This window comes from Cucurbita maxima, unplaced genomic scaffold, assembly GCF_002738345.1.
Source record: "Cucurbita maxima cultivar Rimu unplaced genomic scaffold, Cmax_1.0 Cma_Scf00011, whole genome shotgun sequence".
Lineage (NCBI taxonomy): Eukaryota > Viridiplantae > Streptophyta > Magnoliopsida > Cucurbitales > Cucurbitaceae > Cucurbita > Cucurbita maxima.
Window position 1 is genome coordinate 1,151,276 of NW_019272027.1, and position 25,068 is coordinate 1,176,343.

Sequence of the window (25,068 nt, forward strand, 5' to 3'; positions counted from 1 at the left end):
TTTTTTTTTTTTTTTTTTTTTTTTTTTTTTTTTTTTTTTTTTTTTTTTTTTTTTTTTTTTTTTTTTTTTTTTTTTTTTTTTTTTGTGTCATGTAATTAGCTAACTTGGTTAGTTTGTGTTTTCTTTGTAGTTGAATCATATGTTAGATCTTTGGGTCAAACTCATTTACTTGACCTGTTAGTGCATAGCGCAAACGAAGATACAATTATGGAGGAAGTTGAAGATTTGAGGCCATCCAAGAGAAAGGTTCTCTACACCGAGGTATTACAATGAATTATGCTTGACTTCATTAATTTCTGGTAATATACCACTGTCTTAAAAAGTCTTGGGTTTATACTATATCCTCTTCTCCTTTCTTTTCAGCATAAACCCATATCAGAAATTACTTCTGGCTTGCATCGTGGTATATATCATCAAGGAAAGCTCCGTGTTAATCGATTCAATCCATTTGAAGCATATGTTGGAAGTGAGAGTATTGGTGATGAAATAATAATTTATGGACGTACCAACATGAACCGGGCTTTTGATGGTGATGTTGTGGTGGTTGAACTTCTATCTCGAGATCAGTGGCATGAAGAGAAGTCTCTGACTTTAGCAGATGAAGGTGCTTTAATTTTTATCCTCATGAACATTTTTTTAAATGAGAACTGTGATGTATGTGTGATTTGTAGTCATATTCTCACAAGTTATAAGAAGTTCAATTACATGGTAGTTTAAATGAAAATGATAGAAAGGATGCCAAATGGCCAATGAGGAAGTGACTAATGATTTTTCCTTCGTGTTTCTAACACAAGTTTCTATTTGAATTGGTGGTGGTCGGGGCCAAAGGATTAGGTTGGGAGTCAGATTCTAATGAGATAACATTTTCAATTAGATTCTGAATGAAGATCGTAGATAGGGTAGCAACTTCCTTCTCAGGAAGTAATTGATGATTTGCCTGTGTTTCTCGATTGAACTTCTCTCTCTCTCTCTCTCTCTCTCACATATACTGTCCAGTTATTGATGCATATTTTCTGATTGTATTATTGCAGAAGATGATGAGGAAGAAGATGTTCATCTTGTTCCTGGTAGCGCAGATGATGCCCCAAGAACTGCATTTGTACTTCAGGACTCTGATGGAGATTCTACTTCTAGTTCACCACGTCCAGCTGGACGTGTTATTGGTATTATAAAGCGTAACTGGCACTCGTAAGTTATCTTGGTACTTCGGTAGATTCTCCTGTTTCATGAAGTGATGTGTCTTCACATTTGTATATATTTTTTGTTCTTCATATTCTACTAATAAATATTTAGATACATTCTAGATTCATTTGTACGTGTAGGTATATTTGTGTATATCATACCATGTGCAAGATGGTACTAACTTTTGTAGATAATATAGTCTGCGATTTTCCACCTAGCTTAATTGTTGGTTTGTTGCATTTCTTAAATCTAATGTTTTCTTAACATTACGGTTTCTTTACTTGTCCAAGAGTTGCACAGACTTCATCTTGCAGTGGAACTGTTTGTCTTATATTGAATTATAATGCAGTTATTGTGGTTCTTTGGATCCAATGCCTATGCCTGCTGGAAGTGGCGGCGTGGCCTATGCTCTATTTGTTTCAAAAGATCGTCGGGTTCCAAAAATTAGAATCCAAACTCGCCAGCTTGAGAATCTTTTGGACAAGAGAATTATCGTAGCAGTTGATTCTTGGGACCATCTATCTAGATATCCTTCTGGCCATTATGTGCGATCTATAGGAGAAATAGGAGATCGAGATACTGAAAGTGAGGTATGCTCAATTGTTATATCAATAAGAAATATTTCTGCCTCTTAATAGGCTATTTACAAAACATAGAGTTCTTTTGATGAATTTCCAAAATACCTATAGGATCTAATAGATCTTGTTGAATTTCTTAAATCTATGGAGTGGGTATTTAAGTTTTGAATTATTTGATATTATTTATATACTAATAAAGTTTAAGCCTTTTAGTTTGATTTGATAAAAATGTCATTTGCTTTCATAATCATTTTATTTGCACGTATAAAATTTTACACATGAAATTGTAAAATGATTGGTAAATGTTATGTCTTGTACAATTCTGATTTCTAACTATTTTTAAGAAAGTGATTAAACCACAAGCAATACTCGTTAGTTACTAGTTAGTCTAAAATACGTGGGGGTGGGGGTGGGGAGGTGGAAGATCTTGTAGTGCCTTTTCTCATTCATTAAGACATTTGGACCCTTTTGAATACTTCAGGTGGTCTTAATTGAAAATGATATAAACAACAGGCCGTTTTCTTCACAAGTTATGGCATGCTTGCCACCATTACCATGGTCAATGTCTCCTGCTGATGTAGCAAACCCCATTCGACAGGATTTACGGCACCTGAATGTTTTTAGTGTCGACCCTCCAGGTAGGTGGAAATTTTCTTACTCTATTGCCCCTGCTTTTTCCGTTTCTTTTATGTGTTATTATTCCTCGATGGTGTAGTCATGTCACTTCTGTCGAACAATAATTGGAGCCAATGATCTTTTGGTTTGTGTAGGTTGCAAAGATATCGATGATGCACTTCACTGTACAGCTCTTCCAAATGGAAATTTTGAAGTTGGAGTCCGTATCCTCAAATCTTTTGATGTTCTGTATGCAGTAAATGTTTATGTTACCCCCAGTCTTAAAGATGGATTTCTAAAACACTTTTATATTTTCAAAAGATTTAAAATATTAATTGTATCCTATGGATCATGTCATTTACTTACCCCTTTTATAGAGAAGAATTAAATACTTTTTATTTTTATTCTTGAAATAGATTATTCCCAAGTATTAGGATTGAGATCCTATTGGAAAAAATCATATCAGGTTACAATTTAAATAATTTGGTGAGTCATCCTTCAAAATAATATTGGAAGAGGAGATGAATTTTTACTATGTGGATTTCAGAGCTGGGTTGCAGGAGCCTTGATGTCTCTAGTCTCTCAAGTAAATCCTTGGAAGATGCAATATTTAGGAATGTCAATTTGAGATGCAACTCCCTCACGACTGAGGTTGATTCCTAGCTGTGCCCTTTGAGAGACCCTTAGGTTCTATCTCATTTAGCTCTCTCCTCCAAATCCTTAGCGTCCACAAAAAAGCCTTCAATCTTGCATGTGTGAAGTCGTTTGGATGAGAACAGGTATCCTAGAAAAGTTAGATCCTCATTGGAGAGAACCTGTCAAAGACCATCAGCAACACCAAGACTGGATATATAAGAAGAGATGACTTTTAGCCCTCTCCCCTAGCAGGGGTGTCTGCTGTAAGAATGTTGCCGAACCACAAGAGTGCATATTCATCTACTGCCAACATACTCCATCTGGATCCTCCCTCGAACAGAAAACATATCTAATTTTAACTCCCTTATTTTTAGAAGAGAAATAATTTCATTGATTAATGAAATAAAAGGAGTTAAACACTCTTAACCACCAAAATTTTACTCTTTTCTGATTATTCCTTCAGCTTCTTTGGGTGAATATGGATCAAGAGAAAGCATAATTTGTTTTGTTGGTATATTAGCCTTAATGTGAAAGAAGCTCAATGCATTAGGTATGCATGTCTAGATTGAAATGTAAGATCTCACTTCATGTTAACGAGCTTCAATCAATTCTCTTTTTCTTTCTTCTTTCTTTTTGTTTGTTAAACCTACATCTGTGAAATATTATACGGTTTTGAACTATGGTGCAATTGTTTCGTTGATTCCTTCCTCTCATTTTCGATGTGTAAGTAACTCATCATCAAGTAATTTACAGTATTGAGGAATAATGGTTTTTCATTTGGTGCTTCTTTTCGTAAAGGATTTTAACTCCTTTAAAATTTTATCCTTGGAACTAGTTTAAGTCTCTACCTGTCATTTTTCCTTTACACATCCCTGCAATTATTAAGTAACTAAGAGTATTGAGAAAACAATGAGAAATTTCTTGTGAAAGAATCTTATTTGGGCTGGTGGGAGGTGGTCTCGAAGCCTTTGGAACACAGAGTCTTAGGCGTTGGTTATTGATACTATGGAATGAGGCCCTAGTACTATGTAATGGAGCCTTGTTGGAAAAGTAGTTGTGGCGATGCTTCAAATGGAGCCTAATGCTTTGTGGCACATCAACGTTAATAGGTATGGTTTGTATTTTTTTGAATGGGTTTCAAGTTGTGGGTCTAGGGTCTCTAGTAAAAACCACTAGATTGTTATTTCTTCTAGATTCCTTTTCTTTTTCTCTCAATTTGTGAAGTGTTCCATTGTGGAAGGCCAAAAATCTAGTTTTGGGAGGATTGTTGGGTGGGAGATAAACTCTTATGTTCCTATACCTTCTTTTGGATAAGAGGTTGCACTTGATGACCTCTATCATGCCTTCCTCTGATTCTACAGTGAGAGAGAGAGAATGGAAGTGGCGACCCTTCTTTCTCTCTTAAGAGACTAGCTTGTGTGCTATGGAGGAGGGATAGTCAGATTCGGAGCACCAAGTCCATGGGGGCTTTTCTTGTATCTCATTTTTCTATAGCTTGCAGAATCTCTCTCCCCTTTGGAGCCTCTATATCCTCGTCTCTTTGGAAGGTTAAGATCCTCAAAATGGTCTAGTTCTTTACTTGTCAGATTTTGCATGCAAGATTTTTGTTGGGATCTACAATGGTACATTCTTTGTACGCGGTAGACAAGGGATCTTGACCATATCTTGTGAGGTTGCCAGTTTGCTTAGTTGTTATAGACAAAGATTGTTGCTTTATGATAGAGGAGGTATTTTAAACCTTTTATTCGGGATAGGGGGCTGAGTTTTCTGGCAAGCTTTTTATTTTGCTGTCTTGTGTCATATTTGGCTGAAGAGAAATAGTAGATTTTTTAGAGGGATTAGAGAGATACTGAGAGGAGGTTTCAGAGGCTGTTAGATTCAATGCTTCTTTGTGGTATCTGTTACTCCGGCTTTTTGTAATCATCGTCTTGGTCTTATGTTTTTGGTTGGAAACTTTTTGTAATCATCAATTGCTCAATAAAAGTTCAATTTCTAGAAATTGTATCTTTAACGACATTCAATTAGATATTGCTGATGTAACAAACTTTGTACACCCTGGCACTGCATTGGATGACGAGGCTGCACAAAGGGGTACATCAGTTTACCTTGTTGAACGGAGAATAGACATGCTTCCAAAACCATTAACAGAAGGTCCACATTTACTATAATGTTGCATTACCGTGCACGAGAATCTATGATAGGATTTATTCTTCTCCACTTTAGCTCAATGTGATGAAAAATCTAAATCTACAGATATATGTTCTCTTCGAGCCGATGTGGAAAGACTGGCATTTTCAGTAATTTGGGTATGTGATGCCTTCATTCTTTTTGTTGTTAAATATCCCTATCTATTCTGTCTTTTTGTTTCTTGCAAATTTAGATAAGAGTTTTATTCTTCAGTTGAAAAAGAAGACATATTTATGCTTTTTCTTTCTTGATATTCACTTCCTGAAATCCTACGTTGGCTCTTTATTGCATCTAACATTCTCTTGCATTTATTTTCAATCACTTGCCTCTGACGTTCAGGAAATGACACCTGAAGCAGATATTATTTCTACTAGCTACACAAAAAGCATCATTAAATCATGTGCTGCATTATCATATGTTGAAGCTCAAGCGAGGATGGATGACAGGTAATTTCATGTCAGTTGCAACTATTGAAGTATATTGGAGTTTGTAATAATGCCTTCTTCAAGTTTTGTGGTGATCGCCCAGCGTTTTGACGTAGTTGATTGCTGATGTCTCCTATTAGACCTTACTGTCTTTTAGTTGTTTTGTTTAAGCCATTATTGACGTAATAAGCACTGGATGTCTTTAAGTTCGCTGCTTCTGATCAGGCAGTACCTCTTCATTGTATCTTGCAGCCTTTCTGAATAATCTACACCCTTTTCTTTGTTATATGCATATTTTTCAAATCAACCTTAAACGTGTTTGTCAGTCCTCTTTTAGGAGTTATTTTATTACCGTGTTTACTTATGTTCAGAATTTTTTTGGGGTTCATCTAGACCTGAAGATATTTTTTACAAAGCTGTATTTACTTGCAGTCGATTGATGGATCCAATAACGAGAGATTTGAGAAATATGAATGCCTTGGCAAAGGTAAGCATGCTTTATTTACATTTGTTCTTTAAATAATCACAATATGTCTCGAGCTGACTCGTAGTTTCTCTAACCTCCAACGACCTTGGTCAACCTGCAGAAAATGAGGTTGAGACGAATTGAGAGAGGTGCTTTGACTCTTGCTTCAGCTGAAGTCAAATTTCAAATTGACACTGAGACACATGACCCTCTTGATATTGGTATGTTTGGATGTTAGATTTCATTCATAGCTATTATTGTGAATGCTTGAGAAACCGGCTTCTATTTACTTATTAGTTCTGTGTATTAATGTGCTAAGATTTCCCCTTTTCTTTCAAGAAGAATTCTCAAACCTTTTCATTGTCATTGTAAAATGATTTATTCTTCCAGGTATGTATCAAATTCGAGAAGCTAACCAAATGGTAGAGGAGTTTATGCTTGCTGCAAATGTTTCAGTAGCAGAAAAAATTCTTAAGCATTTTCCGCCGTGTTCATTATTACGGTAAAGAGCTATCATAAGCATCTGCTTCTTGTCTTTTATTGCATGAATCCAGAGTGCCTTTTATTATGTCTGCCACTGCATTATATTCATGTCATGTGTGTCTCTTCCTCCCTTACCTTTACCTTTTTATTTTTGAGGGGTGGGAACTTTTGGTTGTGGAATGGTGTAATGGTTGGAGCGTAGTTGTGTACTTCACACTCATTTTTACAGTTAGCATATTTAAAGCAAAGCCTAATCTGGCTAGCTTGTTTGCTTGACACCTGTTGAAGAGTTTGTTCATTTCTTATTCTTGGTTGTGTTGGGGTTTTCTGTTCTTCATTAGTTACCCAAATAACCTTCTTCCTACTTCTAAACATCTAAAAGCATAAACGTCCATTTATCAACCGTCATTTCTGGGAATGTACTTTTTCCTATAACAACCCAATCCCACCGCTTGCAGATATTGTCCTCTTTGAGCTTTTTCTTTCGAGCATCCTCTCAAGGTTTTTAAAACGCGTCTGCTAGGGAAAGGTTTCCACACCCTTATAAAGAGTGTTTCGTTCTCCTCTCCAACTGATGTGGGATCTCACAATTCACCCCCCTTCAGGGCCCAGCGTCCTAGCTGGCACTCGTTCTCTCTCTAATTGATGTGGAATCTCACAATCCACCCCCCTTCGGAGCCCAGCGTCCTCGCTGGCACACCACCTGATGTCTGGCCCTAATACCATTTGTAACAGTCCAAACCCACCGCTAGCAGATATTGTCCTCTTTAAGCTTTCTCTTTCGAGTTTCCCCTTAAGTTTTTAAAACGTGTCTGCTAGGAGATGTTTTCATACCCTTATAAAAAATGTTCATTCTCCTCCCCAGCCGATGTGGGATCTCACATATCCAAATTTGTGGATAATGGTTGAGTGGTGAGATTGTTATAATAAACTATTACTTTCTTTTTTTTTTTGCAGGCGCCATCCTACACCAACTAAAGAGATGCTTGAACCTTTGATTCGCACAGCTGTTGCTGTTGGTCTTGACTTGGATGTCTCATCATCCAAAGCTCTGGCTGATTCACTTGATCGTGCTTTGGTATATCATATTGCACTGATTAGGACATAATTTCAAATTTGTTTTCGTTTTGTTGCTTGCCTAGTGGCTTCGTTAAAGTTCACTAACATTTGCTTGTCTGTTCTTTGTTTAACTGGAACAAAATTCATATTTTATCAGGGTGATGATCCGTACTTCAATAAGCTGATCAGAATACTAACTACTAGATGTATGACACAGGTAATTTCACTTAAATATTGCATTTTGATTAATTTAATTGCTTATGGACATTTCTGAAAGATTTTTTTGTACAAGTGAAGGCTGTTTACTTCTATAGCGGAGACCTTAGTCCTCCAGAATATCAACATTATGGGCTTGCAGCACCTCTGTATACCCATTTCACCTCTCCTATTCGACGATACGCAGGTTCGGGCTTGCCTTGTGTTGTCTGTTTGGTGACATTATCTTATTGTTTTGGGTTTTCATCCATTTTTTAATTGCATGCAGATGTCATCGTGCACAGGTTGCTCGCTGCATCTTTGGGAATATACAAACTTCCAACCCTATTCCATGACAGACTAAAACTCACTACAATCGCTGATAGTATGAAACACTCTCTTTTCCGTAATCTTCACATAATTATGCTTAACTGCAAATTGATCTTGATGAAATTACACTATGCGTACATAACCGGATCAAGCATTAACTCTTAATTGGAAGAAAACTATTCTGATCTTCATTTGGTTGGTTGATTATAAGAGTAACGTGACATTGTTTAATCTCTCTGTATCGTATGGATGCTCACTGCTGTAAATTGTTTCCAGACTTAAATTATCGACATAGAAACGCCCAGATGGCTGGCCGGGCTTCAGTAGAGCTTCATACTTTAATTTACTTCAAAAAACGGTATGTCAGCTTAGCATGTTCATTACTCATGTGCATGACCCAAACATTTTCACGTCCGCTTGTTTTTTTCTCGTCTAATCTAAAGCAATTTCATCACTTGCTGATGTAGGCCTACGGACACGGAGGCCAGAATAGTGAAGATAAGATCAAACGGTTTTATAGTATTTGTTCCCAAGTATGTTTCCTAAACCTATGGTTTTATAGCATTTCTACCTTTCACTTTGATTAATATGACTTGCATTGAATTTCTCAAAATCAAATAAGATAATAAAGGACTTTCGAGGGAATAGGTTAAAGTAAGAGGGACCACCTATATTAAGAGTAAATGTAGTAGGCTCAGATGTTTGTCCCGTTAGAATAGTTGACATGCATGCAAGTTAGCAAGGTCATTTACGGATAAAAAACTTAGCTTGCCCTTTTTGTCTGCGTGTGTGTTGGGGGTTGTGAATTTGGATGCGTTTTGAGTTTTTGAGTTCAAACTAGGGTCCACAAGATCGAGGTCAGTTGATCTAGACACGCGCAGATACAAAAATAAATTGGCGTTCGTTCACTTACACAATAGAACACGTTTCTGTGTCGGTGACTCGTTTGCGAACATCCCAATAATGACATTTTTTTGCTTTGGTTTCTCAGATTTGGTATCGAGGGACCAATATACTTGTCAGCAAGAGGTGAGAAGCAAAATGGAGAATGGTTGGTGGATGAGCAAGACCAGAAGATGAAAAAGTTGGATGGTAGCATAACATACAACGTTCTACAGGCAGTGAGAATTCACATGGAGGTTGTGGAGCCCCAACCAAATCGACCAAAGCTTCAGCTTACTCTCATTACTTAATGTCTCCAAAATCACTTGTGTAAAAGTAAAATGTGAGAAACTAGAGTTCTTTTTTTAAAGCTTGCGATTTTACGGAGTTCATGTTGTGAGAGTAGAGAGAGCTGCAGCGCTGCTAAAACAGATTGTTGGAAGAAATGTATATTTATTTTTATTATAAATAATTACCACTAATTTTTTGAAGTCAGATGTGTAATTTGTTATGACTCACAAAATTCATGTCTATTTATGTCATGGTTACTTGGTTGACTTACTTGTCAGTGAGAGAGTAAGTGTCGCACAATCGCTTTACGAAATCTTGAGAAAGTACAATTGTGGTAATTGGTATTAGAGCCAAGTTAGACTACGAAAATTCAAATGGATAAACTTGCTTGCAATGAAACGGTTGAACAAGTCTCATGTTAATCAGTTGGTTGATATTGAAACGCTACTGCTCTACTTGCAAGAAGTTCCTATTGACTTTTGGTTCTTGGAGTCTCGCATGAATGAGATCACTGCCAAGATTGATACGATAGATACAGTAGCATAGCAGACCATATGGATAGGATGCTCATCTAGGAATTGATCTTGAGGACTGAAACCATAGAGGAAAATGCCACACGAGTTAGAGGAGCAAGTCGACTACTTAGATAACCCCCAAAAGACAACCGTTTAGATGGTCACATTACCATTTGAAGATGTCAAAGTTGACTTCGACATGGTCAGGGTGTTAAAATATCATCACTAGTCCAATAGGGTCGAGTCCATTGTATATTTAGTTTAGGAAAATGATCTAGGTATTTTAGGAATAAAGATATTTAAATATTTTAGGAACATGATTAAGATATTTTAGGAAAAAGGTTAGGAATTAAATATTTTAGGAAAATGATTAAGATATTTTAGGAAAAATGTTAGGAATAGATTGTCTATCATCAGGCAGAAATGCCCTCCACCCTACCTAGGTTTACATCCAACAAATACAAAGCATTAGCATTCTACAAAGTGTCTTGTATTCTTTTAAAGGGTGTGAGTGTTTCCCACAAAGAGTTGCATTCAATAATCTAGTATTAGAGCAAGGTTAGTGTAGGTTGTCTGATCTTTTGGAATTCTTGGTATGCTATATGGTTGTAGCTCTGTCTAATCTTTCATATCAGAAACGATTTTTTGAGATTATTGGTGAGTGAGTTTCTTTGTGTCGTGAGTGAGTTTCTTTGTGTTATGAGTAGTCCATGACTATGCAAACCTTGTGTCAAAAGAGTTTGTTTAGTATTACTGAGGTATAGCCAACACGACAGGTGATTTCCAAATCGTTGGAGGGATCAAAAAACTCAACAACAACAACTACAATACGTGGGCAACATGCATGATGTCCTATTTACAAAGACAGGACCTTTGCAAGGTCGTTGGCAGGAGTGAAACTACGCCGCCAGAGGAGGATTCTAATGACACCTTGTGCAAATGGATAATCAAAGCAGACAAAACAATGTTTGCCTTGAAGATCATAGTTGGAGAAGAGATGTTAGAGCATATTTGGGATAACAAGACACCGAAAGAAGCATGAGACACGTTTGTGATGTTGTGATCAAAGAAGAATGATATGAAGCTACAACTTATAGAGAACGAGTTGTTGTCAATTTCACAACGTGACATGACGATTGCTCAGTACTTTCACAAGGTCAAGTCGATCTGCTGGGAGATTACTGAACTAGACCCAAAGTTCGCAATTGGAGAATACCGAATGAAGAGAAACATTATTAATGGATTACGACTAGAATATAGAACCTTCGTTATTGTTGTACAAGGATGACCTACTCAACCATCAGTTGTAGAGTTTGAAAATTTGTTAGTTAGCATGGTTAGCCAAATGGGAGGAATCACATTAAAGGATGAAGAAGAAACACTCTACACAAATGGGAGTAGGAGCAATAATAAGTTGTCTACCAAATGTGGGTACAAAAGTGGTGACAAAGGAAGAAGTTACCAAGGAACTGCACAACTAGGAGAACTCAGAAAGACGACAACAAGAGTGTCGAGGGAAGAGATTTGATGGTATTTTCTACAATTGCAGGAAGAAGGGTCACATATCAGGGATTGTTGGTCCAAGAAAAAATCTGTCAAAAGCCATGTAGCATCCTCCAACATAGAGATTGAGGAGGAGTGGGATGCAAAGGCAATGTGTGTCATAGAAGAAGACGAGCTAGCGCTCATGGCAATGATGAGAGAAAATATTGATTACGAGGACGACTGAATCATTGATTCAGGATGCTCAAATCACATGATTGACAATCAGAGTGGTGCAATGGAAGAGGAGTGGCCCTCGGAGAAGGAAGTAGTACTAGGCTTGGAAAACACTGAAGAAATTCTTCCACAAAAGACGGTGAAGCAAATTGTACACATTTGCTTACATGCTAATGTGCTTAGGGATTTGAGTGATACTGATGTTGATGAGCAAGAAGTGACTCAACCAAGCTAACCTGGTGACAACAAAATGGCACCTTAACAACTTAGACAATCAGAAATAATCCAAAAGTCAAATACAGAGTATGCCAAGTTATTGTAGAAGATGAAGTTGAAGAGCCAGAGATGTATGCAGAAGCATCACACAATATGGCTTTGCAACAGGCACTGGAAGAAGATTTTATAGCTTTCAAATCAAACTTGGGAAATAGTGTCAGGACTAGGAAATGTCAAATCCACCTTTTGCAAGTGGATTTACAAAATAAAGTGTACCTTAGATGGATCAATTGAGAGAGATAAAGCTCATCCTGTAGCCCCAAGAATCTCTCAACAATATGGACTAGAATATGATGAAACTTTTAGTCTAATCGCGAAGATCATTGTTATCCAATTTCCTCCCGCACTTGTGGTAAATAAAGATTAGAAATTTTTGCAGATGGATATGAAGAATGTATTCTTGCATGGAGAGTTGGACCAAGAGATCTACATGAACCAATTAAATGGATTCGAAAATGAAGTTGGATTCATGAGTCAATATATACAAAGTCCGAAAAAGCTTCATTTGGATGCATCTCGACGAACCATGAGATATGTCAAAGGTACAATCAATTACGATTGGTTGTACAAAAGAAGCGAAGAATGCAAGCTAGCTAGATACTGTGATGTTGACTATGCAGGACATCACGATACCCGAAGATCAAGCACCAGGTATGTTGGCAAGCTCGGTTCAAGAACAACTTCTTGGTGTAGTAAAAGACAATCAACAGTATCATTGTCAACTAGAGAAGCAGAGTACAGAGCAGCAACTGGAGTAGGTCAGGAAAGTACATGGCTGAAACTCTTGATGGAAGATTGACACAAAAAAATTGGCTATCCAATACCACTTCATTGCGATAACCAATTTGCAATTCCGTTCTATTAGAGAGAAAGTTCTAAATGAAGAAATCAAGATGCAACCGATCAAAACAGAAGACCAAGTGACAAAGACCAAGTGACAAAGTTGTTTACAAAATTCTAGGAGTGGCAAAAGAGGACCATCATGGAGCTGGGAGCTTGGAGCCGACATACTAACTTATTAATCGTCAGGATGGACAATTTTTATGTTGGGTTGAGATGGAGTTTCTCCTTTAATACGAGGTCATTCCTATAGTTTAAACTAGAAGTTCGATTGACTTACCTCTTACTAAAATGCAACCGGTGCTAGAAAGGTATCGTGATGCTTGCTAGATACTTTGTCGAAGACCTTACCTCCACGTAGAGGTATAGACCACGAGATTAAACTGTTACCGAAGGCGAGACTGTCTGCCAAGAACACATGACCCCACTAGAACTAGCTAAGCTATGAAACAACTTAATGAGTTACTGATTACTGGGTTTATCAAGCCAACAAAGCTCTATGCAAAGCTCTCATGTTATTCCAAAAAAAAAAATAATGGAAGTCTTGACCTATGTATTGACTATCGTTCCCTGAACAAAATTACCTTTATGCATTGTCCATCATGCGAGACAATGCAAGATGACATCAAAGAAAATTTACTCAATGACATAGTTGCCCAAGTCATTATGCAGTGAGAGGAAAGAATCCAAAGTTTTGGGTTGAGAATGACTTACTTTTGGCTAAAAGCAACAAAGAATGTCTTTAGTTCTTGAGCTAACTGAAAGACTCTCTATGAGTTGGCCACAGACACTGAACCTACTACACTCTACTCAAATTGGGGCATTACTGACCAAATCTTTGAGATGACATTACCCAATTCACAAAAACTTGTCTTATTTATCTGACAAAGTAGAAAGAGAAAAGATAGCATGATTGTTGGAGCCTTTTTCAGTCTCATCGCGATCATGAAAAAATATATGTCTCAACTTCATCAATCACCACTCCAAAGTTGGAAAAATCAAGTAAATTCTTATGGTTGTTATCGTTTACAAAGTATGCGTGACTCTCAAGTCATGTTCTACTTAGATGACAACCCTACTACTTTTTCTTCGGGAATGTTGTCAAGTTATGGGGTATGCTCGAGATAGAAGATTTACTAGAACCTTCTAGATATAATTGTTTAAGTTGATGAGATCAAATTTAAAGACTTCTTCAAGTTATCGCTCCCAAACAGTTGGACAAACTAAAATATTCAACAGTATATTTGAAGAGTTTTTGCATCACTTCAACTGCCAACAAAGTTCCTTGACTAGAAAATGCCCTTTGAGGTAGTGTACAGTAGATAACCACTAATGTCTCGTGTCATTAGTTACCCATAGGTTGAAAAGAGCCTATAGGCCTACAACTTCACCAAAGGGTGTAGACGAACTTTCTCAAAGTAGTATGCACTTACTTGGAAAAAGCATATCGACAGATAAAGAAATGAGCATATTCAAAACGCAAGTCACTAGAATCCCGAGCTAGCAATCAAGTTCTGATCAAGTTGCAGCTAAAAAAATTTCGATTTTAAAGTAACATGGATTAATGTCTGGTGCAAAAATATGAGGTCATAGTCAAAGTCGTTGAGAAGGTCGGCAAGACCTAATATAGGCTTCAATTACCTTCATGGACGAAAATTCATCTTATTATCAATGTGATTAATTTGAAACCATATCCTCATGATGAGAAAGACAATGGATATAATAAAGTGACATGATTTCCGATCACGGAGAAAGAAGTAGTTGAGATCATGGTCGAACAAACGTGTCGAACTATCAACTCGTGGCAAAATGTCCAAGAGTTTCGGGTAAAGTGGAATGTATGTCTTTGACCGCATGCTTTCATGAATATACATTGTCCGTGCCAACGGCGACATGAGTTTGAGTCAGTTGACTTACTCGTTGGAGTGAGTAAGTGTCGCACAATCGATTTGTGAAGTCCAAATAAAGTGTGATTGTGACACACCCCAACCATCTAGGAGTCGAATTTGTCCCCCATTAGCTTGCACCCAGCCTCTCACACTCCTTTTGCTTGTCTCTATGGCACCATGCCTTTGTTTTTGGTTGATTGTCCTCCCACATTATTCATTCTCCCTCGCACTTCACATTCACGATTGTCTCTACCTACAACCGTGTTAGCCTTCCACATTCTTACCCTTGAATTTGTTTACATCATCGCCATTGGCATTACTCATAATTCTATATTCCGCTACATTATGATCGATATATCACATTATTTGACGTTTAAAAAAATAAATTGATTATTAGAAAACGTCCCTAAAAATCCTCAATTTAAAGTAACCGACAATTTTATAGTGCGAAAGAACGAGAAAGAAACCGCCACCCTTTGGAACCTACAAGTTTTTCTTTATTACATTGAATTAAACCATTAAGGCCATAAGGAACTCTTTAACTGGTAGAATTAAAGTAGCATTCTAAATCTAGCTATAATTAATCAAATTATATAACACTAATAGATATATTTAATCAAATTATAAAAATGCGCAAGTTAGCGGAGCAGGATAGCAGTTGGGAAAGGGAGACAGGATCATGAAACTTCCAATCATCATCATTCGACACGTTTAATCCGACCCAGCTCTGTCTCTTTGATGTCCCCAAAAGTCATTCTCCCAAATTACAAAAATACCCTTTTTGTCTCATACAATTGCCTTACTAAATATATATTTGAAGTCTCTCCATTATTTATATCAACCCATTTTAGGAGCTACCTTAATTAAACAAATAGTTATAATTTTTTAATTTTTACGAAGAAATCAAACGGACTATCAAAAGTTTATACACGGGTGAGAATTGATATAATTATAAGTTTAAAAGATTTCAATTTGATTTTACTGACATTATCATAATCTAACTATTTTACGTGTTATATTTTCTTTAAATGAAGGGTATATTTTCTCGACATAATGGAAATGAGACGGCACATTAAATAAAAATATTTTTAAAAATAAACCTAATGTTTATTGAATAAAAGAGAAGGGGTGGATATGGAGTGGAATCTAGGTTGGATTGCACTTGATTTTTTGTTATAATTTTTAATTTAGGGTTTGGAAAGTTTACATGAAAATTTATTATCCCAATTTGGTCATTTGTTCCATTATTAGGGTTTTTTATTCTTCAAATTTCAAGGTTTATTATTATTATTGGATGCACATGCCTTTCATTTTATGAGGGATCTTTTTTTTTTTTTAATAATTATTATTTGCCTTGATTCAAGGTGAGTATTATTATTTATACTCCTTTTTTTTGTTTCTACTTTTAAAAGAGTATTATTGGGACGTTGATGTTAGATACGCGTATTTCTCTTTATTAATAGTACGTACATCACTTTCATATTGGTAAAATTTTTGTATATGCAATCAAAACTTATAGAATTGAAGGAACCCGTTTGACATTTTATTGTCACAAGTATATAAAGGAATGAAGTTTCACCTAAAAAATTATCGGTTTATTAACATGATGCATCACAAAAGATCTATCATGACATACATATATTCATTCTCATTATAAAACATTCATAATTTATTATTTTTAGACGATACGTAAACATCCAAGTAATAAATGACAATTTACTATTTACGTCGACACCGTCGAGCTTGAAATCATCGTAGTGTTGCCAAGAGTTGAAGATAGTGGATGCTCATGCAAAGTGATGGTGGCAAAGAGCATGGAGGTACATGAGATATTGGGAGAGATATTGGTGAAACATGTTGGAATTTATGTCCTAAAGATTGAAATTAATTAATTAAATTTTAATAATACTTTTGAAGATATTGGGAGTGTCTTGTCATCTCGAATATGCTACAATATCTCTTTGATTGTGGTTTCCAAGGCATACATTGATTTACTTGCTTTGATTCTCCATTTGCGCAAGATGTCATTAGCATCGTCCTCAAACAATGTAGTTCCACTTTAGTCAATTACCTCCAAATGTGGTCCTTGTAGATAGGACAGTATGCATATTGCCCACGTGTGTATAGTTGTTGTTGTTGAGTTTCTTAATTCCTCCGAAAATTTGGAGATCACTCATCATGTTGGTAGTATCTCAATAATATTCATCTTGTTAGTAGTATCTCAATAATATTAAACAAGTTTTTTCGACACAAAACTTGCAAAGTGACGGGCTACTCATGATACAAAGAAACTCACTCACTAATAATCTCAAGAAATTATTTAAGATCTGGAAGATCCGGTAAAGTGTTGGGTTATGGAGCCTCCTACTTATGTATAGTTTATTCAATTGTTATACATAATAAATCTATATATAGAAAATTGTCATTTATAGTAAAAAAATTGGTACAAATATGTATGATAGATAGTTATACAGAGTCATGGTTATATCTGATAAAATTATATATATAGTAAACTTGACTATATATATACCCTTAGGCAATGGTTTCAAAATGTATTTTTTTTCATTCACTGCATTCTTTCTTGGCCTGTATACCTAAAATCATAAATATAAACTCTTAGCCAATATTTCTCACATTTTCTCTGTCCTGTAATTTGTATTCATCTAGATCGAGCGTGTGTGTTGTTATGCGATTCTAACAACTGGTATCAGAGCTAGACGAAATTCACCACGAGCTATAAAGATGGAAAGTTCAAAGATATTGAGAAGTTCAATGGATCCGATTTCGATTTCTAGAAGATATCGATCGAATGTTATCTATGCCGAAAGATCTTCACGAACCCTTATTGGGGGTGAAACTGAATACCATAACCACGGAGTAGTGGAAGCTCAAGGATCGTCAGACCCTAAGATTGATCTAGTTGACGTTTTTTAGAAACATGACGTTTAACATCATCAAGGAGAAGACAACGTCAGATCAGTTAAGGCACTATCGAATATGTAAAAAAAATCGTCGGCTATGAACAAGATATATTTGATACGAAGACTATTCAATATAAAAATGTCTGAAGATAGATCTATTGCATATCATATAAATGAGTTTAATATGATTGTAAGTCAATTAAGCTCGGTGGAAATTATTTTCGAAGATGAAATTCAAGCGTTGATTTTGTTGTCATCTTTACCCGAGTCATGGGATACTGTTGTTGCCAAAATCAGTAGTTTTCGAGGATCTAATAATTTGAAGACTGATGAAATTCAAGATGTAATTCTCAGCGAAAGTATTCGCAAATGGAAAATTAGAGATTCATGAGGCAATACTCTTAATGTTGATAGAAGGGGAAGAAGTAAATCAAAAATCCCAAACAAACATAGGCGATCAAAATCAAAGAACCAGGAAAAATCTCCAAACAAACCAAACGTAAAGTGTTGGAATATAGAGAAAAAGGGTACTTTCGGAAAAATTGTACAAAATCGAAGAAGAAGCATAACCACAAATCTGAAGAAGATAAAGATTCTATATATTCAACCGAAGATAATGGGGATGCTCTAATCCTTAGTGTAGACAGCCCGATTGAATCTTGTAATTTATATTCAAGTGCATCGTTTCATTCGTTTTCAAGTAAGAGATTGTTTCAAAATTTCATATCAATAAATTTTGGGAAGGTGTATCTTGCCGACAACAAAACCTTGGAGATTGAAGGGAAGGGAGATGTCTACATACAAACTCCACCAGGAAATCAGTGAACATTAAAAAATGTTAGATATATTTCTAGTCTCAAGAGAAACCTGATTTCTATTGGTCAAATGGATATCATAGGTTATGCAGCAGAGTTTGTGGAAGATTGTGAAGGGTGCCATGGTGGTAGCACGTGACACAAAATCTGGAACCTCATCCACCACTAGAGGGTGTATAAACATGGTTGTTGTTGCTGAGAGTGCTTCCAATTCAAGTCTACGACACAATAGACTTGGACATATGAGCATCAAAGGAATGAAGATGCTGGCTGTGAGACGAGTTTTAGAAGGCCTAAAATCTGTTGATATGGGTCTTTGTTAGAGTTGTGTTATGGGACAAACAAAAACGAATTAGCTTCACAAAAGCTGCCACAAAACCAAAGAAAGTGCGATTAGAAATGGTCTATACAAACGTTTGGGAGCCATCTCTAGTTTCATCACTTGTGGATCAAAGTTCTACGTCACCTTCATCGATGATTTCAAGAGGAAGGTATTAATTTATTTCCTAAAACAAAGTCAGATGTGTTTGTCACCTTTAAGAAGTGGAAAGCTAAAGTTGAAAACCATACCAACTTGAAGATCAAATGGCTGAGGTCTGAGGTCTAACAATGAAGGAGAGTACAACAAGTCAAAATTTAAAACATTTTAAGCAGTTGAGGGAATTAGATTAATGAAGATAATTCTCGATAATGAAAGACAAAATTGTATTATAGAAAGAATGAACAGAATATTGAATGAGCGAGAAAGAAACATGAAAATGCATTCTAGACTGTCAATAAAGGTTCGTCAGTACCCTTGGAGTTCAAATTGCCAAAAGAAGTATGGACAGGAAAAGAACTCAAGTACTCTCACTTGAGAAATTTTGGTTGTACTACGTATGTTCTCATTGATCCAGAGAAGAGAGACACGTTTTATGCTAAGGCTATGAAGTGCTACTTCATAGGTTATGGCTCTGACATGTTTGGGTACATGTTTTGGGATGACAAGAATAGAAAAATCCTAAGATATTGTGATGTGATCTTTGATGAAAATGTTTTGTACAAAGACAAAAAGAAGATGAATTCTAAGACTACAAATCAAGTGAGAGTTGAGCTTGAGTTGCAGGAAAGCTCACCAAGTGATGTTACAACAGAAGCTCAAGAAACTCTAAACACTATTGCTGAAGAACCAGGCGTGAAGAAAGTTACACCTGAGCAAGTGTTGATGAGATCATCCAAAACTATCAGAGCACCAGATAGATATTCACCTTGATTACATTATCTATTGTTGAATGACGAAGGAGAACCAAAGTTCTTTGATGAGGCCCTACATGTAGAAGATTCAACTAAGTGGGAGCAAGCCACGGATGATGAGATGAGCTCACTTGAAAAGAATAATACATGGGTGTTGACTGTTACCTACAGGATGTTGGAAAATAAACTAAAATGTTTTTTTTTTGTTTTTTTTTTTTTTAATTCAATCAAAACGAATTTAATTATGATGGCATAATTATCTCAAGTAGGGAGAGCAAGTAGGAGAAAAATTTATTGAAGGGAAAATAAATGGGTGAAAAAGAATTGTGGATAGTTAAAGCCAAATTTGGCCTTACAAGGAAAAGCTATAAAAAGGCCTCATGAATTCAAATGGAATAGTGCACAGAGAAAAAGAACAAGAGAAAGAAGAGAAGCATAAAGCAATCTATTGTCTGATTTATTGTGTGATAAAACTTCTTTGTCTCCTTGTCTCTCTCCCCTTTCGACACTCCCTTTAAAGTTTCGTGAGAGTTATCTAAACGAGTTAGATTCAGAGCGAGCGTTTTATTTCGTGGTTGTTATCGAAGCAACTTTAGCTTACTTCAACAAATTGGTATCATAGCGATTGAAAATTGGTATCAGAGCAGCGTTAATTTCAACAAATTGGCATTAGAGCTGAGTTCAAGTTCTACAAATTGGTATCAGAGCCGATGGCGAACATGATGGGACAAATGCCGCTACCACGATTGACGAAGACGAACTACGAGAATTTGAGCATTCAAATGAAAGCTCTTCTCGGTTCGCATGACGCATGGGAGGTGGTCGAAGACGATTTCGAAGAACCGTTTGATACCACAAGTTACACGATGGTGCAAAACAAGGCGCTAAAGGAATTACGGTCAAAGGATAAGGCATCACTATACATGTTGTTCCGAGCTGTTGATGAGTCGGGCTTTGAGAAGATTGCAAGGGCAACTACTTCAAAAGAAGCATGGGACACTTTAGAAAAGGTGTTCAAAGGAACCGACCGAGTCAAGCAAGTGCGTCTCCAGACTCTGCGTGGTGAGTTGGAGAGCATGAAGATGAAGGAGTCAGAAAATGTATCTGACTACATTACTCGTGTACAGACCGTGGCGAATAAGTTAAATCGGAACGGAGAAATGTTACCTGAAACGTGGGTTGTGGAGAAAATCTTGAGGTCGTTAACAGACAACTTCGAGAATGTCTTGTGTGCCATAGAATAGTCGAAGGACTTGACGAAGTTCACAGTCGATGAGCTTGTCGGTTCTCTCGAGGCACACGAGCAACGCAAGAAAAAAAGGAGGAATCAATCGATCAAGCGCTTCAGACGAAGGCAACAATAAAGGATGGAAAAGTTCTCTACTCACAAAATTTTCGAGGTAGAGATAGTGGAAGCCGCGGGAATGGTCGGGGTGGTCAAGGCAATAGTCACTAAGAAAACTATCAGGAGAAAAGACTATCGAGCCAAGAAAATTGGCGTGGAAGAGGACGTATTCAAGGGCGTGGTCAAGGATACAATCCCAACATCTAGTGCTTCAAATGTCAGAAATATGGCCATTACGCAAATAATTGTAACTCCGAAAAATGTTACAATTGTGGCAGAATGGGTCACCATGCGAGAGACTATCGAGCCAAAGAAAATGTGGAAGAGACCATCAATCTAGCCCTGGATAATGCAACAAGTGGAGGCATCCTCTTGATGACTCAAAACGAAGAGCCGAACACAAAATGAGACGGGGGCGCGAAAGATGAAGGCGGTAGTCGTGAGATAGTGGAAGTTGTTGGAAATAAGATGATGCGCAGCGGATTTGGAGAAATCACGGTATCAGAGACGAGAAAATCAAAGGAAGATGAACAACCGAAGAACAAAGAGCCCGATCTCAAAGACAAAGAGCCCAAATGGCCGGAAAAGCAAGTCGAGGTAGAAAGAAGAAAGAGGATGAAAATTGAACAAGAAAGAAAAGAGCTTGAAATAAAAGTTCAACCGTTGGAGAAGGAAGTGACTGAGCAGAGTAAGAGTTCCTTCTGTCTAAAATAGGAGAAGGAAAAGAATGAGAAGACAATCTTCGATTTTACAATGAAAGTTGAAGGTGTGGAGAAAGAGAAAGTTCTACTCATGGAGATTGAGAGTTTAGTAGACGAGTTAGTAAGGGAGAAGAAATAGAGATACTAGCTCAACAGATAAACTCACTCGACGTGAACCTGAATCAAGTCCAACAGAACACAGTGAATTTACAACACACGATTGAGACACTCACTCGTGATAAAACGAAAATGGAGGAAACAAGATTGCTAGCTGTAAAAGTCGTTGTGCCTTACGAAGGGAATTGAGTAAACAGAACGAAGCCGTGATGTCTGAGTCAAGCGTAGCTAAGAACTGAAGAAATGAAGACTTGGAGCCTCAGATGGGATGGTCTCGAGAAGATCCAAATGAAATCTCATCAGAGAAGGACAATCCCAATTTTTCACTCGAGGAAAGGAAGAGAAAATTGAAGAAATCACGACTGAGATCAAGAAAACGAAAACGACGTAGAAGAAGTCATTGAGTAAGAAGCATCTAAGTTTATGGGAGAGTTTTGTTGAAAAATAAACTTAAATGTTTTTTTGTTTTTTAATTCAATCCAAACGAATTTAATTACTAGGGCATAATTATCTGATGCATGGAGAGCAAATAGGGGAGAAATTTACTTGAAGGGGAAGTAAATGGGTGAAAAAAAAATAGTGGGTAGTTAAACCCAAATTTGGCCTCAGGAAATGCTATAAAAAGGCCTCATGTATTCAAATGGATTAGTGTATAGAGAGAAAACAAACGAGAGAAAGAAGAAAAGCATAAAACAATTTATTGTCTGAGTAATTTGTGTAATAAAACTTGTCTCCTTGTCTCTCTCCCCTTTCGACACTCCTTTATAGTTTCGTGAGAGTTATCTAAACAAGTTAGATTCAGAGCAAGCGTTTTATTTCGTGATTGGTATCGAAGCAACTTTAGCTTACTTCAACAAATTGGCCCAACGAACTGCGACTGCAGAATCTAACTCGAGTGTGGCACTCGTGCGTGGCATCCTAGACTAGACTTTATCTAGGCGAGTTGTGGCGCGTGGTGACGCGTGGCGTCGTGTGGTGACGCGTGGGAGCGCGTGAGGTTCTGTTTTTCGTCCATCTGACTTTTGTTTGCCCGATTTTTGTCTCGATTCCAATTCTAACCATATTTTTATGTGAATAGGGACCCAATCAAGTAAAATCAGTATTTTTGGACACCTTCCTTACATAGAAACACTAGCAAAAGAACACGCGTCAACCAAGCAAGTCACCACCCGGTATTTAGGAAGAAATACTTGTAGAATTTGCTAGGATTGCTTCCATGCTAGTATATTTGCCTTAGGTGGTAGCTTTTTATGAATGAAATTGGGCAAGTTGGGTATTATGAGTACGAATTTATTATGTGAATTATCTGAGTGCTGCAATCATGCTTTAAGCTTCTGCTGTACGTATGCATATGTTTCATTCATGTTGAAATTGTGAATTCTACGCTCCGGGCGTTTGATGTATGTCTTCGCCCCGTTGAGCGTGAAATTCCGAGTTCCAGGTGCTTAATGGATATCCTCGCCTCGTTGAGTATGCATGCATAATTTGCATGAATTATGTATGATGATATTAATTGACGGTTGCATGCACACTCTATCATTTTCCATGATGCATGGATATGATAAGCCTAGGGATATGTGGTTAGAAGTGACAAGTCACTCAGTCTAGACCTAACTCTCCCCCTAGGAACCTAACAGATTATCACGACAACGAACTACTTTAGGAGTGTTCTTAGGCCGCTAGTTGTGTGAACGGTATCTATAGCTCAGTGGGAGGACCAGGGGTTCCTGATCAATTCTTACTACTCCTAGTCATTTCGCATGGGAAATGTGTCCCCACGTCATACAACCCATTAGCTGCATGGGTACGGGTTGGGTCGCGCCCCCCATAGGGGGACTATTATGAGCTTATCAGGTACTTAGCATACCCCTAGGCAAAATACTATGTAGTCTCAGTTAGTCACACAGATGTAGCGCCTCATAGAGAGTCACCGATCATTAAAGCTCGACATAAGGAACTCTTAGGAACTAAATGAAAGGACGGAGGACCAGAGTAGCTCCAAGGAGCAAACTCCAAGGGGCAAGTCCCAAGGGATTAAGATCAAAACCAAATGTCCTAAAGCCAATTAGAAGCCCGTGAGAATCTATTAAGCTTAGGATGCGATGAGAGCCAACAAGTAGGTGGATTACTGAGTATAATTTGTTTTTCAGGTGTTCGCAGGCTGTCGGTCAGGGTGGAGGAGCGTTCGAGAGCTGTGTGGTCACAAAGGGGTGTTCTAGAGCATCAATCCCTTTTGAGTCTTTGAGAGTCTTTTGTAAATTTTTTTAAATTTGTATCCCATTTACAATATTTGAAAATTAAACTTCTCTTTAGTCGGTTTTAATTTTATTGGATTTTCATTTCTATTTTACTTTTCTTTTAATTATATATATAGATAAAGTTGTTAAAACTAAAGATATACATGGTAGATAGTTATGTATAGTAGGTGGTTAATTATATATATATATATAGTAGATAATTATATATAGTAGGTGTTTATATTTTGTAAATAAACTGAACCATATATACCTGAAGTCATTAATATAATCTTTCTCCTTCTATTTTCTCTCTCCTATTCTTTGCATTCATCTAGATCGAGTGTGTGTTGTCATGCGATCCTAACATAAACCTGCAACCACGTAACATACTAAGAATTTTAAAAGAGATCCACAACATAAACCTGCAACCTCATAACATACTAAGAATTTTAAAAGATTAGACAATCTATCACAACCTCAATCTAATATCAAGTTGATGAACACAACTCTTTTGCGGTAAATACTCGTCTTTATGCAGACCAATCAAAAAGGGATTACAAAACCAGCTTCTAGGATATTATTCCACCTTGTTTTTCTTAGTTTATAATAGAAGACCACACATTTGTTTATTCTAGATTATTCATACCTTTGTTTCTTCAAGATTATTCATAAAACATCTAAAACTTCGTAGGATATTCTAGAAACTTGTAGATAACTAGCTCATATTCTAAGCCGGTGGATTATTCTTCTTGATAGTCAGTCTCTCATAATTACCAATGATCTTTTAGCATTAATTTACGATGAAACTAACATAAAACAATCATATCCATATCAAACGAGAATTTAAATTTCAAAATTAAACGAAAAAGACAATCCAACAATTAAGAACAAAAATACAATTTACCCTTACTTTAACATCGGAGCGTTACAATTTTCAACTAAAGAAAACGTCTCTTAAAACGATCTTGTCACTTTCTAATAGTATCTTCATGATTGAATTGGAATTTTTTTATTTTTATTTAAGATCAATGACAATTTAACAAAATATAAACAATTGAAATTCAAAATATGTGATTATAACAAACGGAATGATTTGTGCAATTATTATAAATAAATAGAATCATGATAATC

The 25,068-nt window shown here is 36.7% G+C and overlaps 1 protein-coding gene across 1 annotated transcript in view; it reads left to right on the forward strand.

The window, feature by feature from the left end:
- LOC111485938 (exosome complex exonuclease RRP44 homolog A-like) overlaps window positions 1-9,502 on the forward strand; it is an 11,943-nt gene extending 2,441 nt beyond the window's left edge. The window contains exons 7-25 of the mRNA XM_023132914.1: window positions 131-261; window positions 364-604; window positions 1,032-1,188; window positions 1,532-1,772; window positions 2,242-2,398; window positions 2,531-2,599; window positions 5,037-5,162; window positions 5,265-5,317; window positions 5,538-5,644; window positions 6,056-6,110; window positions 6,211-6,310; window positions 6,480-6,591; window positions 7,530-7,650; window positions 7,789-7,848; window positions 7,929-8,034; window positions 8,116-8,211; window positions 8,433-8,514; window positions 8,624-8,689; window positions 9,148-9,502. Coding sequence (XP_022988682.1) covers window positions 131-261; window positions 364-604; window positions 1,032-1,188; window positions 1,532-1,772; window positions 2,242-2,398; window positions 2,531-2,599; window positions 5,037-5,162; window positions 5,265-5,317; window positions 5,538-5,644; window positions 6,056-6,110; window positions 6,211-6,310; window positions 6,480-6,591; window positions 7,530-7,650; window positions 7,789-7,848; window positions 7,929-8,034; window positions 8,116-8,211; window positions 8,433-8,514; window positions 8,624-8,689; window positions 9,148-9,349 — 2,282 coding nt within the window. The 3' untranslated portion in view covers window positions 9,350-9,502. The remainder of the gene's footprint in view (window positions 1-130; window positions 262-363; window positions 605-1,031; window positions 1,189-1,531; window positions 1,773-2,241; window positions 2,399-2,530; window positions 2,600-5,036; window positions 5,163-5,264; window positions 5,318-5,537; window positions 5,645-6,055; window positions 6,111-6,210; window positions 6,311-6,479; window positions 6,592-7,529; window positions 7,651-7,788; window positions 7,849-7,928; window positions 8,035-8,115; window positions 8,212-8,432; window positions 8,515-8,623; window positions 8,690-9,147) is intronic.
- Window positions 9,503-25,068: the final 15,566 nt, after the last annotated feature.